At 38.4% G+C, this 16,129-nt stretch overlaps 1 protein-coding gene across 2 annotated transcripts in view; it reads left to right on the forward strand.

Moving 5' to 3' along the window:
* The window catches only part of DISC1 (DISC1 scaffold protein), a 185,945-nt gene that overhangs the window by 43,635 nt on the left and 126,181 nt on the right, over positions 1-16,129 (forward strand). For both annotated transcript variants that reach the window (XM_033009509.2, XM_033009516.1), the window contains exon 5: positions 3,628-3,863. In XM_033009509.2, the coding sequence (XP_032865400.1) occupies positions 3,628-3,863 (236 nt within the window). The remainder of the gene's footprint in view (positions 1-3,627; positions 3,864-16,129) is intronic.

Genomic DNA, 16,129 nt, shown 5'->3' on the forward strand with positions numbered 1-16,129 from the left:
GAACTGGAAGGCTTGGTGGCTTGTGTGCGTGCTTTAACTTTCCTCATTATCTTTAAGTGTGCTCTTTATGTTCTAATTTGACATTTTAATATTTTACTAATCTTCAGAAGTTTTTGTTCAAAGACAAAAAGTTTTATCAATTTCTAGTTAAAATTGACTATAAATACATGATGTACCACCTTTTGTTCCTGGAAGATGATTGATTCATTTCATAAGGATGAAGGAATCATCACGGAGCAGTCAGCTTTTGTCAACAATAACTTTACAGTGACACGTGATGTTACAATGTGGTGATTTGGCAACTGGAATGTTTTTTAAGATGGCTTCTGTCCAATTTTAAATCTGCAAGCCTTTTAAGCAGAATTTAGCTCTTCCTTTTCACTGTCCTTCAAAAATCTCAGTTACTGTCTAGTACAAGTCTTTGCTCCACCTCCTTTTAAACCTTATTGATCACACTTGTCAATGTGACATCTTAGACAGCTAGTAGGTCCAGTTTCCTTTTTTTCTTGTGGTCTTGTCTTGGAATTTCATTCTTTTTGATACTTTTCTTCCTATTGGTGGATTGGATAGTATAATCATCTGTGTGTTTGTATACAAAACCTAGAAAGAAATAGAGAAAAGCATCTTAGATGACCATTGCAAAATCTTACTCAGATGAAGAAATGTCTTTTCTATCCTAGTCATTACCTTGGTATTGTTTAGATTTATTTCATCAACATATAAGAGGACACATAGTGTAGTTCAACATTATCAGTGTCCAGAAAACTATTTTTGATAATCTGGACATCTATCCAGCCACCTTAAGATATTCAGCTGAAAACTGCTGTACTTAAGACTCTATTCCAGGTAATGTTTTTGTATTTGCTCCAGGTGCATCTTTATTCCTAGGTAATTATACTAGGGACAAATTAGCCACATCGTTGTACAGGCATGCTATTTATGAGCATTTGATCAATATTCTAATGAATTCGAGGTTCTGAAGAAGGCTGACCTGCGATGTTTGGTGGCTCTCGGCATCTCTTAAGGATTACTTCTGCCCAAAATCTCACATGATGTGGAATCATCATTATTATTTTATTTTTTTCCCCTCATCCATACTTTACTTTTCCTTCTACCCTCTCTTATGTTGGTTCTGCATTAGTCTTAAGGGATTTGAGAACCTGTGACAGTATCTAAAATTTGCATATTAATGTTTCTACTGCAATCTGTACTTCATGGAGAACACTAGCCCATAAGTGAAGCTGGATGTTTACAGTCACTACACATTAGCCGTTGTGTCAGAAATCTCTGTTAAAACTCAAATCCACAAAGTAAAATTCCAGTTTATGTTTAGTGAGCTGAATATAATCTGCTGGTCCATGCTGAGACTATAAGTCCTTTTTACCTGTCCCTGGAGGCTGACCAAGAGCACATTAAAGGCTTCATGGCATTTCTGGAAAAGAACGCGGGAGAATTCCAGTTTACTGACTAAAACTTCCATTTTCCCAAGAATGCTTGTGAACTATTCCTGAGCAGAACAGCTTTCTCTCTGTGAATGCAGATTGTGTGCTTCTGGTATCTATTTATGTTGTAAAAACATTTCAGTACTAGAAGTGTGTTTGTAAAACGAAATTCTGTTCATCTCCCTTTCTGTTGTCGCATAGGTTGCTTACTGCAGTGATTGCAATTACTACGTTTTCACAGAATATGAAGGTCTTTGTATTAAGTAGGACCTATTAAGATTTTGGCAGTATTCCCAAACCCATAACACAGAGGCAGAATTGTCCTTTGTGTGCCCTAAAAGCCTAATTTGAGACTGAAAGAAACAAAACTGATGTTTTTGGCCTGCTGACCTTTCTGTCCTTGACAAATGCCTGTGGGTTGAAACATGGGCCACTCTGTTCTCTTGTCACTAAATCTAAAACCAAAAAGGGAGGAAAATAATTGATGAATCTCGTGTGCAGCACTAATATAAGCTGAAATTTTTTAGCCAGTCAACCTTTTAACATGCAGGGACTGTTCCTTCTTGTTTTAAATGATACTCAGAGAGCTTGTTGCAGTGCAGCAAACCTGGAAGTATGTTTGCTGACAAAATGAGCATTACTGAACTAAATTTCACTTAAATTACATTGAAAACTTTAAAAGAATGTTAAGTTTCAAAATTAAGTACTCAAAAAACAAAGAAATTCGAAAGTTGGTTATCTGTGGATAGTATGTATGTTTTATGAGAGTCTTTTAATTATATGAATATGCCTTTTTTTTCCTGAAAGATTGCTGAAGATGGGAAGTGCTTGTTCAGGTATTCAGAATACCATTTTATCTTCATTACTCAATATTGTTCTCCAGAATCCTTTTACTGTATGTGACTCAAACCCTCTTTTGAATGCAGATTTATTAATTTGTGAATGGGCTCTTCATATACAGCATTTATCAACATGGCATCTGGGTGATTCAAAACCACTCAATTTTATCTCAGTTACATTGCTTCGGGTGAAGAGATAGTCTTATCACTATTTTACAGATAGAGAATGAAGATGTGAATTGCCATAAAAATCTATGTGGTCATTCCTAATGTCAGTTTTGTAATTCCTAGTTATTTACCTGAAAAAGGTTTGGTTTTTTTTAATGTGTTTTTGTTTTGTTTGTTTATTTTTTTTTGCTGGATTTTTGAATATGTAGTCTGTAGTATGTAGTTTTGAATACAAGTCTGTAGATAGCACTTCAAATACCCTTCTTGTTGGTTGTATGGAAAATGATGAACGTTCAGTCTGTGATTGTGGGGGGGTTATACCTTCAGTGGCTTGCAAAGTTTCACAGAGACTGCAAGAACCGTAGGAATAGAATAAAATTCTCCAGTATGGCATTCAACTACTTCAGTAGCAAGTAGTTCTCCTTTGATTTTTTTTGTGTTTTTTTGATTTTTTTTTTTTTACTCACTTTTCAAATTCAGGTACAAATGAGCCAAGGCCCGTGTATTAAATAGCTTCATTAACTCAGCAACCCAGACTCCTTCATGAAGTGCTCCTTCCTTGGGTCCAAGCTATCTGTTGGGGTTTCAAGGCAAAATTTGAACATGCTCTTGCAAGAAACACCAGTATCATAATGTACAGAGCTTGAACTGCTGGTAAGACAAGTGCAACTGAGGTTGAAGCTCTGGTCATCTTAAGTCAAGGGAGGGACTTTGTACTTTTAATTAAAATTAAATATTAATAATCAAAAGAACTGGCCAGCCAGTGATGCTGTATTGTAAGCCTAGAGAAACCATTGCAGGGGTATTCTGCAGGAGGACAGATAGATGGTTCATTGCTTTATCTGCCAGTCTGTAGCAAGATTCTGTTGTCATGGTTGAACTGAGATTTTGAGGTTTTTAGGGAAGTTTTTAACTTAGGGGAAAAAACTGTGTATTTCATAGGTAAAAGGTGACCGGTGTAATGGAGATGGGGAGTTTCAGACTGTGGAAACACTAGTTTCTAAATACAACAGATGTAGAATTTTTGTGTCAACAAAAGAATGTCGTCTCATTGACTGTTGTGCTAAATCAGACACCCTTCATTCATGCTACTTCTGAGATTTGTTCTGCGTTTTTCAAGGGGCAGAGGGGTTTATTTAACAGGGTTCATAGTAAACTCAGGTTTCTGTTCTGTGCAGAAAGAAATTGAAGACCTCCGAGCAAGACTGGCCATGTTAGAAGCAAAAGATGAACAGTTAAGAAGAGAAATTGAAGAACAAGATAGGCTTATTCAGTCACAGGATTGTGAACTGACTGCTTTACTTGGCTGCATTTCTTTGAGAGAACTACAGGAGATAAGCAAGGCTGTGGATGACACTTCAGCATCTTCCTGTCAAATTCCATTCAGTCTGGATCTTCCAGGGACAATAAAGAGGTATTTACATTTTTGTATGTTGTAAGTGATGTAGAGTCTTGTATCTTCCCCGATGTACTGTTGAATTGGCTGTCAGTTGCTTTCTTCATACTTGTGCCAGCTAATTAGCTGGATTCAGACACTTGAAAATTTTCTAAGAACAGATGTTGAAGTTATAATATTAATATACTTCCTTAGGAAGGAAGACTTTGTAGTTATTTGAAGGTCTTGCACTTCATATCTTTTATGGTAAAGAGCCACCTATAGAGCATATGTATCCATCAATACCCATCATCATTTTAAACTATTTCTTGTTAACTGGTAGAATTTTTTCCCTATCTTGGTAATTAATGCAGTAATTACAACATATTTCTCACAGCCTGAAAGTCTGCACTAGGCACCATCCAAATAAATACTAGAGATGCTTCTTGCTTCAGTGAACTTCAAATCATAATAAAGTCCAATGTGATGAGTGTTAGGCTCAGAGAGTGGACTCGAGTTAGTGGGGGAAGGGATGCAGCATGAAGACTTTTGGGACACCTCCAGTTAAACGCAAAGCATACAGTTCCTTTAAATGAAAAAGTAGCTACTCTTGTTAACCTTTTGGAAATAACCTCATCTTTATTTACAAAAGCAATAGAAGTGCTTAGGGCCTAAACTGTACTGGCAGTCAATGAGACGTTGGTGATGGAACTTTTGAAGTGTTACTGCTGCTGTGTCACCAGGACAAAATAAAATTCCTGTTTATCCTAACTTGCATTTCTTCCAGATAAGCAATAACTATGTTGCTTGCATTTTTTTTCTCCCTTCATGTTTATTGGATTTAGTTTGGTTATATTAACATTCATGAGAAATTGCTGCTCATGTGTGCTAATTTATACAGATTTTTTTTTAAAGTCAGCAGAACATTTTGTAGAGGACATAGTCCTCACTTCTGAGGTTTGTTTAAAATTTTAAATTAGGTTATGGGAAATAATTTATTGAATTAAGTTTAGTTTGTTTTTAATAGTATGTTATACCTGTGTTCCCAATATTGAGGAATAAAAGGTCTCAAGCAGTCTGTCTGAGAACCAGCGCTTTGATTTGATTTTTCTTAGTTTTCGATTTGCTTATGAAAGAATATTCAGATTTTTTTTTTCCTCACATTGCTGATGAAACATTTGAGTTGCACTTAACTCTTTGGGAAATTATTTAAAGATTAATTAAATTAGTACTGGTTCAGGAGGAACTTCATCCGAGTTCTTCGATCACTAGCACCATGAATAACACAATCACTTGAGGGAAAACAGGCCTTCATTATTTGAAGTAGGTTCAGAATTTTAATGAAGATCTAGAATTAATTTCTTTCCTTTGTATTCATTTTTAAAAGATGTCTGGAACAGAGCTTTTCTGTTTTGGTTTTGTTTGTTGATCGACTTTGTGTCAGCAGGGCCAATGATCAGGTGCTTCTGCTTTCTTTACCATAGCTGGAGTTCCCCTGTTGCAAGTCAGGACAAATACTGGTGGTTTGGGCTGCACAAGTAAGCATGCTTAGGCACACATCTGTGACAGCCTTTGGGAACTGTTTAAATGTCCTATATCAAGTTATAGTTGGGCGTTCTTGTCAAACCCCAAAGCCTTTTCTGACCAGGACTGATGGCAGTGATGTAGATGTCTACCTATGGCATGGTCCTATGGAAGCTAGACTCCTTGGTTCAGAACGTGGAAGCTCTGCATTTAGGTCCACTGCAGCCTGACTGGATCTGAACCTACAGCCTCAGAGCAAGCTCTTACCTATCAAGGAGTTCAGTGTCCTGGCAGGGAGTGCACTGCATAGTTCTGAAGCTGGGCATTAATGTATCAAGGAATGCAAAAGCAGAAATCTAACAGGCAAAAGGAGACCTGACTCTGGGAAAGTGGAAGTGGAGAGGAGTAATGGTTATAGCACTCAGCTGAGATGAGAGAGAGACCTGGTTGTCACAGCTGTTGAGGGAGTTGGTGACTGTCCATCCATGAAGTGCTAGATTTTTTTTTTTTTTTTTTTTTGTCTTCCCAACTTAAAAGCGAAGTGAGCTGATAGGAATGTGTCACAACCTGGCCGATGCAGCCTTTCAAAGAAACAGTGAGTGATAACTCGCTGGCTATTCAGCAGCTTCGCTTCTCTCTGCAGGAGATGGTGGTGCTCTCTGAATTAAAAATGTCTTGTAGATGTTTTCTCTACATGATGTGGCTTCTTGGTCTGGTACATCCTATTCAAAATCTGTCCAACTCCTGTATATGCTATGCCTGCTGCTCTACTCAAAAATGCACAAGCTATCTTGGGAGCACAGACTGAAATCTCCAGCCCAGCTGTGTGACTCAACTGCTTGACTTCATCATGTGGCCCCTTCCTTGCCTTCTGTTCTCAGATCTCTTCCCCCGAACCACCTGCTGCTTTAGGTAGCTGAAAGCATCCCACAGCTGTGCTTGTGTGATGATCAGCAGGCACATTTCCAGCATGAGTTCTCTGCCACTTTCAGGGCAGCGTATATATCCAGAGGGGCTGAGGGGAAGAAAATGCTCCTGCAGTGGTTGCAGTTATTTAACGGTGAGAATTAGTCTCACTGTCAAACTGAATGAAGTGATGGGTATCTTCCTTTTGAAACCTTCCAGTCCATCATACATCAGGTACAGTGATCTTATGTCTGCATCCAGTCATGTGCTGGTCTCTCTTTCTGCAAGATGAAAAAGCAGCAAGCAAATAGTAACACATCTGGTGTGGATATATGTATGTCCTGTGTGTTTATGGGCATCCCCTATGTTGTCATACAATTAGAGAATAATTTAGGAAGTCATCTTGTCAAACTCCTGCTCAAAGCAGGGCCACAATTTCCAAGTGAGATCAGGTTGCTTAGGACCTCATGTGAGTTTTGCATATCTCCAAGGATGGAGATTTTGCAACCTTGCTTAGGCATCCTACATTTCACCACCCTTGCTGTGAACTTTTTATTTTCATTTTGTGTCTAGCCAGAATTTCCATCTTTGCAACTTGCACTGGCTTATCCTAAATCAATACTTCTTGCGAAAGGCAATTGTATATTAGGTAACAGGTTAAAATATTCGATGTAGCCAGCTCAGCATATCAGTTTTAAATTCGAGAGTCTTGGGATATTTAACATGAAAGAAATTTTTATGAAAATGTACATTTTATTTTATGAATTATGTCACATAAAAAAAAAATTAGTCTTCTGAAGTTAGGGCTATCTGTGCCAGAAATAAAGCTATTATTCATGTACGTATAATAAAGACCAGTGCTTATGTAGAAAGTTGTTCAATATTGATGGGCTGTAAATTACAAGCTCCTGGCTATTGGGTTGCAAGATACTATGCGTGTATTCTAACTGCATTGTGCTAGTCAGTAAAGTACTGCTATAATGTGCTTTTGCATAATGATTTTTTTGGGTACATGAATAGCATTCAGCACTGGAATAACAAAGGGCTGATGTAAAGCATCTTTAAGACAATCTGTGCTATAATGAAGTGTATTGAATGGCTTGCAGGTCACTATAAAATACAAATTATTTTGTGGTCTAAATGCTATTAAATAGCAGCTTACTAAAGCAAACTTCAGGGAATGTGAGAGAACATCTTAAATGAAGAGTAAGTGCACATAGAAGCGTGCTGAAGCAAGAGAGCAAGTCAATGTAACATTGGGCTGAGCATTGTTTCAAAGCTTATTTTTCTTGTCAAATGTTGTTTTCAGGAAGATTAATAATCCTTTGTTTTGTCTTGGTTTTGGTATGTGGTGGACTTTTTGGAAACAGAAAGCCTTTGTCAATAACTATAGCATGTTTTGAGTTTGAAGAACTGAGAAATGTTAGACACTGGACCCTTTCTTGTGGGCTGTTGGAAGCCAAGGCTAAAACCTAGCCTGTTAATGCGTAGACAAGTATGTTAGCTTGTGTTTTGGTGGGGATTTTCATCAAGATTGAGACCACAGAATGTGGTCACATCCCTCATCCAGACAGGCCTAATTGACCTTGGTAAATGAAAGGGTGTAATCATTATTATAAAATGAGGAAATTGCAGTGCAAAAATCTCAGTTCACATGTGTGGGGTTGTGTGGAGATGTGTTTAAACAGTGGGAGCAGCTGGTGTTGTGTGCATCACAACACAGGTGTCTGTTTTAACTGACGACAGCATACTGAAATCGGAAGAAAATAGGTCTGAGTGTTTCAGTGTGAAGAACTTTCTCCTAGAGATTGCAAAAGGTAACAAAATACATAATTTCTATGTCCTCTACTGAAGAGGACACCATTTCAGAAATATATGTTTTTAACTAGTGTAACTTGAATTTCTAATTATAAAATAAGGCCATGTTATTTGACTTATTCTCTTCAGTACGTGTTGTTTCCTTTATTTGTTTCTTTTTATTTCACATTGAAAACTGAGGAAGTCTGTTATACTTCTGTTCATATTTAGTTTCACTTAGCATTTTCTCTGTTTTATCCATATCTACAGATGCATGTGACTGTACTGCGTGTCATCCTTAAAATAAATTGCGCTGATCCATCTGGACTATTGTCTGGGCACTGAATGATAGTTGAAAGGAAGGAGTTAAATATCTTTCAAAATATTTGAATACTCCACCTCTTCTTCCACCCTTTCCATCAATTTTTAATTAGTAGGAATTTGTTCCATGGTTGGGTGTGTGGGATCTTCTGAAGATAGGGAAATTCTCTATTCTGTATATTAGTTACTATAGTACTGTTGTGGCCAGTGGTGCAAGGAACTGAAGTTTTATGTAACCGGTTCACTCTGCTTTAGTGATGCCTGGAGCTCATCTGACAAAGATTAATTCAAAGTGAAATACAGATGCTCAGGGGGATGAAAACCTTATTAGTTGGAATATACTCAAAGCATTCAGCAGCTTCTGTTGAGGCTAAAGCCTGATAAAGGCAAAAAAAAGGTGGCATTTTTTAGAGAAGTTGATTTACTTAGGAAAAGTTAGGAAAAAAAGAATTATACGTAGTTTTACATATTAACTTAGGAAAAGTGGCATTCAGAATGGGCTGTTATTAGGAGAGACTGCTTTGTACATGTTTTGTTGTCCTTCAAAGTGTATGTCCACATGAAATTTCTAGTCAAATTAGAAAGCTATGTGAAATTACTGAAGTCTGAATGTAGCCATGTTTATTCGCATTGGTGGCCTTTCAACAAAAATCTGAGTTTTAAATAATTGTATTTAAAAGAAGCAAGACAAATTGCACCCTATCCTTTCAAAAAGATACCTGTTGTTAGCTAGATGACATGCAGTCTGTCCAGGAAAATTTCTTTTTAAATCTGTTGTTTGAGGTTTTCTTTGGCTATTTCTGTGAAAATGCATGCATATCAAAAATATCCTCTGGGAATAGAAGGGTAGCGCAAATACAAAGAGCAGAGGGATGAAATGGCTTTATAGCATCAAAGGGTTTCTACTACAGTGCACAGGCTGCTAATGTTCCTGACTCTCTGCTGGGCCTGTGTGTCGGACAGGCAGCAGAGAACTGAATTGTATGTTTAATGACAGATACTCTCAGAGTTTTTACTTCTGGGTTTAATTCTTGGGGTTAGGGGTTATTTGGAGCTTTTCTGTTGTCTGCACTTTTGCCTGATTTCACAACCTTTAGTAGTGCTTAATTACAAGTAGGAAGTGATGTTGGTAGGTAGGTTGGAAGCAAAAGAATCAAAACTTTTCTTTATTTGAGATCTTCCTGAATATTTTCAGGAGAGACTCCTATCCTGTGTTATGAATCAGACCAGGAAGACCCCGATGGTGTAGCAGACTTCTTAGCACATTGCATTATGTAATTACTTCTGGCCTCATTTGGTGCTGGGGTGGTTTCAGCTGATCCTGGGAGTGGCTATACATGGAGCTGTTTTCAACAAGTCACTGTTGATTTCAACTTCTCATGAAACTTAGTTTACTTCTGGGTCTTTCACTTGGTGGGTGATTTTCACGTGCTGCATCATCATGTTGCTGCCCTGGGAGGATATCAGCAATCCTGTGGTCCTCCCGTGGCAGAAAGCCTTTCTGCCCTGCTGACCAGACTTTCCCCCTCCTGTTATCTCTTGTCACTACCTAATAGTAACTTGCCTTCTCATATACAGTCGTATTTCACCAATGAAGCTGTAAGCATGTGTATTTGTGTGCATATGTGTCCGATCTGTTGTAAGATTCTTGCTCCGGTGCTGCATGAGAGGATAAGGCTTTTGGGTTCCTTCCTCTGTGCTGTTCTCTGCTTTGTATGGCAATCTTTCTTCTTTTTTCCCTTCTTAAAAATCTCTCTTACACCCACACCACACTATCTGTCCACATGGTACTTCTGTAAAATATCAAAAGTCCAGGGAAAGGATAATATTAAAAAAGAATGCAAGTAAGTAAAATAAGTGAGAGAAGAGAGCTTTTTCCCTCTGTTTCTCTCTTCTGAATACGCATGATGAAATGAGTGTCTTGAGCTGCCAGATATGCAGAAAAAGCAGTTACTTGTGTAATAGTCACTACAGCTAGGGCTTCATCACTCAGTAATAGGAGTGAAGAAGAGAGAGCTCTCAGTCACCTAATTCAGTTACTTTAGCTTTGCAGGTCTGCAGGAATTGAGAAACAGGGTTTGCGTATGAAATGTACCAGATGAAGAAGCGCTGCACAACCCCAGAAACTGTTCTTCCTGTTGTTCACCTCTGTCCCAGTCATAAGCCCTGGGCACGGGAGTCTTCAAGGCTTCTGACAGCTTCAGTTCCCCCCCCCGGCCTGTTTAGTGATAAATCATCTTCCATGACATGAGGACGATGCATAGGTCACTTTGATTATTTGCCTTACTGCCTTGACTTAGGGCCCTTTCATGCTGCTCATATTCTATTTTTTTTAAAAACTTAACACAGAATTTTAAAACTGTTTTCTGTGGTAGGAAACATGTCTCTGTCTATGCTACATGAGATGAACCAAAATGTAATTACGAGCTTCTTAAATTATAGCTGATAACCACTGCTGCTACTGTAGCTAGGTATAATGAAGATGGTATGGTGCCCTGTTTTTTTAGTTGTAGTTCTTTTGTTTAATGATCCATTGATCCATTTTATTCTGTGCACTACAGCTTCGCAAAAAGCTGTAGCAGTGGGATTGCAGCAGAGGAGCAGAGCCAGAGAGGATGTTCCCCAGCACCTGGGGGGGACTCTGCTTTGGAAATACCCCAAACCCTCCGGCCCTCAGAATGACTGGCTGCACAGCCAGCTTCCTCTACCACAAGGGGCTTTTTGAGGGGAAATTCCAAATTTCATGTCAAATGTCATACCCCAACCTGAGCTTTGATAATAGGATTGTCTCATTCTCAGTTAATCCCACAGCTGGGTTTGTGTTTTGAGGAGGTCATCATCTTGGCTTTCTCAAAGAAGTTGGCTGCAGGCTTTTGTGAAGAGGCTAAGACAAGTCATAGGTGAAAGCAGAGGTCTGCCTCTTCCTTTTGTGATCTGACTGATTAGGAGGCTCAGCTTTCTTTTTGTAGATAGATAGGTGTTTTCCTCTCCATTTTGTCTACCTAGGATTAATTTCATTCCTTTGTTCTCTGACTAGGATTGAAGGGGGTAGACTCCTTGGGCAAGTGGCTTTGTTTCCTTTCTTTTTTCTCAGTTGTGGGAGCAACTCTAGAAGAAACTGTGTACTGAAAGCCTTGGATACCATGCAATGTCTGCTTCAGCATGTGAAGTGAATTTGCCTCTTGCAAAGGTGCAAGCAAAAGTCATTGGACAAGAGCTGCCAGAGTTTAAAATTCTGGCAGAAGACTTCTTGGTTGAGTTGCCTGTGTCTGAGCTGAGTCCTTTGTTCTATGGCTCAGCAGTTCATAGTGACTCTGATCCCACCCGGGCTGGTGGGGACCCCTGTTGTAGGGAAGAAAAAGGGCTTCTGCAAAGTCTGCTCCTGCACCATAGGCACTGTCCTTCCTTGAGAAGGACGGGAGGAGACAAAAATACAGCAGGGAAAGGAGAGAGCAAACCTTTCAGTTAGGAGGACAGAGCCACTGCTAGCAACCTGAAGTATTTCGGAGCAATCTTAGAGGTAGTTTTTTGTCTTTCTAAGCAGCATTATAGAAGGAAGAAGTCTCAGCAGAAAGATGAGTACCACCTGCTTGAGTACCCACATGTGCAGTGTAATGAAGAATCTGGTTTTCCCTGCTGAGCATCTGTTTCCCCCTGCTTGCCTGAATAGCATCCAGTGGGATGTAGCAGCCTATAAAGTCCGGGCCACATATGTGCTGATTCCTCTGGGTATGCATATGATGAGATTTACTTCTCTTTGGGGAAAAATGACCAGCTGTCCCAATCAGTGTATGATATGGAATTCATTTGTATATAATAAAGAGAAACGGCTAACAACAATATCTAGGGACAGACCCTTTCAGTCAGTGAAGTACAATGGATGTTATTCTTAGGAGAATAATTGCAGCTGCTATGGGCAAGCTCTAGTTTTTGTGCACTCCAGACAGATGTAGCAGAAGTATGGAGATCTCTTAACACATCAGAAAATCTGGGGAAAGTGTTTGGATGTGATGAACTGCTGCTGCAAATAGGTGTTTGATTGTGCCTTTGTTTTCAGTCTGCTCCTGTTTCAGGTAGCAGCTGGAGCACTAACTGCCACAACTGCTCTGTAGCAGCAATTGACAGAAGACTGGTGGGAAATACAGCACCACATGAATGGTTGATTGAAACAGACAGCCAGTTCGGCTGTCTGAATGCTGTGTTATGGACCAGAAGATTTTCTTTTTTTAATACATGATGATGAAAATTCAGCTTGGAATCATCATTAAAGATGCCAGCAGCATCTTTCAAGTGACTGTGAAATGGTTGTTCCCGTTGGAGTGTTTTTAGCTAAAAAAAGCAGTTACCATACTACATAGACTGAGGTGCTGCCTCAGTCCTTCTATTGTGGTCATTAAAAAAAAAAAAAAATTCTTATTGATCATTCTTACAAAACATGGTGAAGTGTTATCTAATGCCCTGATTTTTCTGCAAGCCTCCCATAATTTGGGCTAGTGTCTGGCAGTACTGTGGCAAATCAGGGTTGTCTCAGTTTAGAGCTCTTGTGTATGTGAGAGCTTCTGGGCAGAATGACGAGTTATTGTAGTCCACTTTATATAGGTATAACTCTTGAAGAGTTGACAAAGACAAGTGCAGTCACCAATCAACCCACGAGTCAATGGGAAACCTTATTGGTAAGCTGAGGGTATACAAAGACATTGGGAAAGTGTACTTCTAGTTCTGCCTCTTGATAAATTCTGAGTAGGGGATCACATGTATTGAAGCAGTCCTTGACATAAAGCAACAGTGAAAAAATACTGCTCCACAAATGATAGCTAGAAGAAGTGCAAATTGCTGGAGCAAAATCAGCTCTGTGGTGGTTCAGAGGTAGGTGCGTAATTTTGGGTTCTCATTCATATGCCTTGGAGAACTCTGTAGATTGAAATGTGCAGAAGGTCCAATGCTTCTCTACCTTAAAGTACATCTCTTGACAATTTTTGTCTCCGATCAGATTAATTTTTGAGGTTGGAAGCTTTCCAAGGTGACACTTTGCATTTTACTTCTAATTCAGGTGACTAGTCCTTGCAACTGCCACACATTTCATTTTTAGTATGAATTAAACACAGCTATGCTCTCCTTCTACTTAGGGTCAAAGTCCATGCCTCAAGAGCACTGACAGGTTTAGATAGAGAAATTGGATTTTCACCACATCAGTTCAGCAGAAATTTTGTGTTTTTTATCATTGTTTAACCAGTTCTGTGATCTTACAGGTTTTCGGTGGGCTGCGTTATCTAAAGAAAAATCAGAGTTTGTTTGGAAAACCCTGACTTCTGTTTAAAGGATGATTTTTACTTCCTAACGCAGAGATATGCTGCTGTGAAAATTTCATTGTTTAAAGTCCCATGGATTATTGCATGAAGATGAAAAGGAGTTTACATGATTTACTGAAAAATTGCTTTACTGGTATGGTAATAACCAGATATGTAGCCCAGCCAGGCTTATGAACAGATCACATAGAATGAAAATCTTGTTATCCAATGTTTTCCTTGATGAGGTAGAATCAAGCTTTGTGGTGGAGGATTTAAAAAGAAAACAAAAAGTGCTGTTACACCTTAGTGCATTTAATGCAATCTAGTTCTGAACGTTCTTAACTGAGCAGAAAGGTAGGACTGTCAACACCCTTGTAGGTCTTGTCCTAGTAAAAGACTGGACATGGTATCTGTAATAATGAATCTGTTGATATTACTCAAGAAAACTTTGGGTACGTTTTCTTTTTTTTTTTTTCTTTTAGACCTAGTTGTACATGTCTAGCTTAAAGCTGCCTCTTGTTAAGTATAGTTTTGTTCAAAACCTTTTTTTTTCTGATTTGTCTTCAAAGCTTTCTGAGATATGCACATCAAGGGAAAGTAAAAGTACAAGAAAGTTATTGATTGTTTTATTTGCTTTTGTATTGTGGATTTCTTCCTTAAAGGCCTGGTGAAATGCCTAGACTTAAGATTTTTTTTTGGTAGATTTTTGTTGGATTTTTGCCTTGATGTACATTGTAGCAGATGTTTACACCAAATGTTCTCTGAATAGCACTTCTGATTTCTTTTGCAAAGGACTGGACAAAGGCTTTTTCTAGAAGGTCAGCTTCTGTTTGCTGTTAAAAGCAAGATTACAAGTGTAGGGCTTGGTTTGTATTCTTTTAGAAGTTGAAAATATACAGCTTCTTGTGACTTCAGAATCAGAAAAAGAATCATGTTAGAAGACTTAAAGTTGGAAAAGTCATGCTCTCTGCACACTGTGACCATTAGAACTGACGTTATTCTTTGTAGGCAGTCTCATTACTCTGGTGCAAATTCAGGCATACTGTAAACTGTTTAAATGTGTTGGTAGTCAAGAAAATACTCTTCAATAATTTATCTAGGAGGGAGTACATATTCATATGAATCGAGGGTTCAGCCCATCATGCTTTCTTATATGCATACAATCTGAGCATAGGCTTTTAGGCTGTTGTTCTTGAATTAGAAATTTACATATGGGTAATTTTAAATTGTTCTGACTTGTGCTTAGTTTTAAAGAAATGAAAGTGCTTTTTTGCTTAAGCACTGTATTGTAGTGTGGAAATAGGGAGTGAAATAACAGTATCTAGAATAATCTTGCAGGTGACAGTAACATAAAGAAGAATATTTGCTGTTAACTAGCATCCTTTTGTCTTTCAGTCTCTTCAAACAGAGATCAGAGATGGCTGCTTAGTTTCTTTATGAAAATAAGAATTGCCAGTACAAAATGTATTTATTTATTTTACACTGATACTACGCCCATTGTATGTTCTATTGTGAAGTTATGGAAACTGCATTCTAATTACATTTGTCACTGTATGTATGTAATTTTGTCATTAACACAGGAGCTGTTTCTGTTTAAGCAGTATGTGTATTTATATATTGTGAATGTAGAGAACAGCATGACTTGCCTTCTGCCCATTTTCATTCTTTGAATATTTTCTTAGGAAGTAAAACATAAATACACAATAGCCTGGTATGCAGAGGGAAGTATACTAGTTAAGTGGAAGGAAAGACATTCAGAAACATGCCTTCCTTTAGTAGAAAGCCATTCTTCCCAGTATTGTACTAGTCATCCTTCCTTTGAACAAAGCCACTTACTTCCATAGTATCTGTAATTCCTGCATGTAAATCATAACTTCTCAGAATACTATTTAAAAGGCTTTTAAAACATTTTCTGTTATATCGACTTTTAATATCCTCTGTGGTCATGTGGGAAGCCTGTAATAGAGCAAGGAAAACATGAACCAGACCACTCGATTCCTAGTCTTCCTTCTGTCCCCTATTACGTTGAATTGGCTTGCTTTATTTCGTCAGCACACCATTCCTGATTATGAACATCATTGTCTCAGCAGGTTTCAACTGTTTTATTACAATTCAACATACTCAGCATGTATTTTTTTTTAAGGTCACTAAAATCAGATACTTAAAAGGCACTGGCTTGTTTGAAGTATTTGAATCTTAAAATTTTTCTCGTAGTCTGTTACTACAGGCCAAGTCAGCCTCAGCTCACGCGGCATTCTCACTTCGTCTTGCAGTTCTCTATCTGAAGCCCATGTTTTGCCAAAGTAATACTTCATTTGTCATCCTGAAAGGGTAATTCCTCAGATCCTGTTTTCCTGTTCTGCTCTAACATATATGCAATGAGGCCCTAGGATGTAGCAAGTTTACATTCCTTTTCATTTTTCCTTGTTACGGATCCTAATGTGTGTAAATCCAATGCAAGCCATTTAA

The sequence above is a fragment of the Tyto alba genome, unplaced genomic scaffold (assembly GCF_018691265.1).
Source record: "Tyto alba isolate M040663 unplaced genomic scaffold, T.alba_DEE_v4.0 Super-Scaffold_22, whole genome shotgun sequence".
Classification (NCBI taxonomy): domain Eukaryota; kingdom Metazoa; phylum Chordata; class Aves; order Strigiformes; family Tytonidae; genus Tyto; species Tyto alba.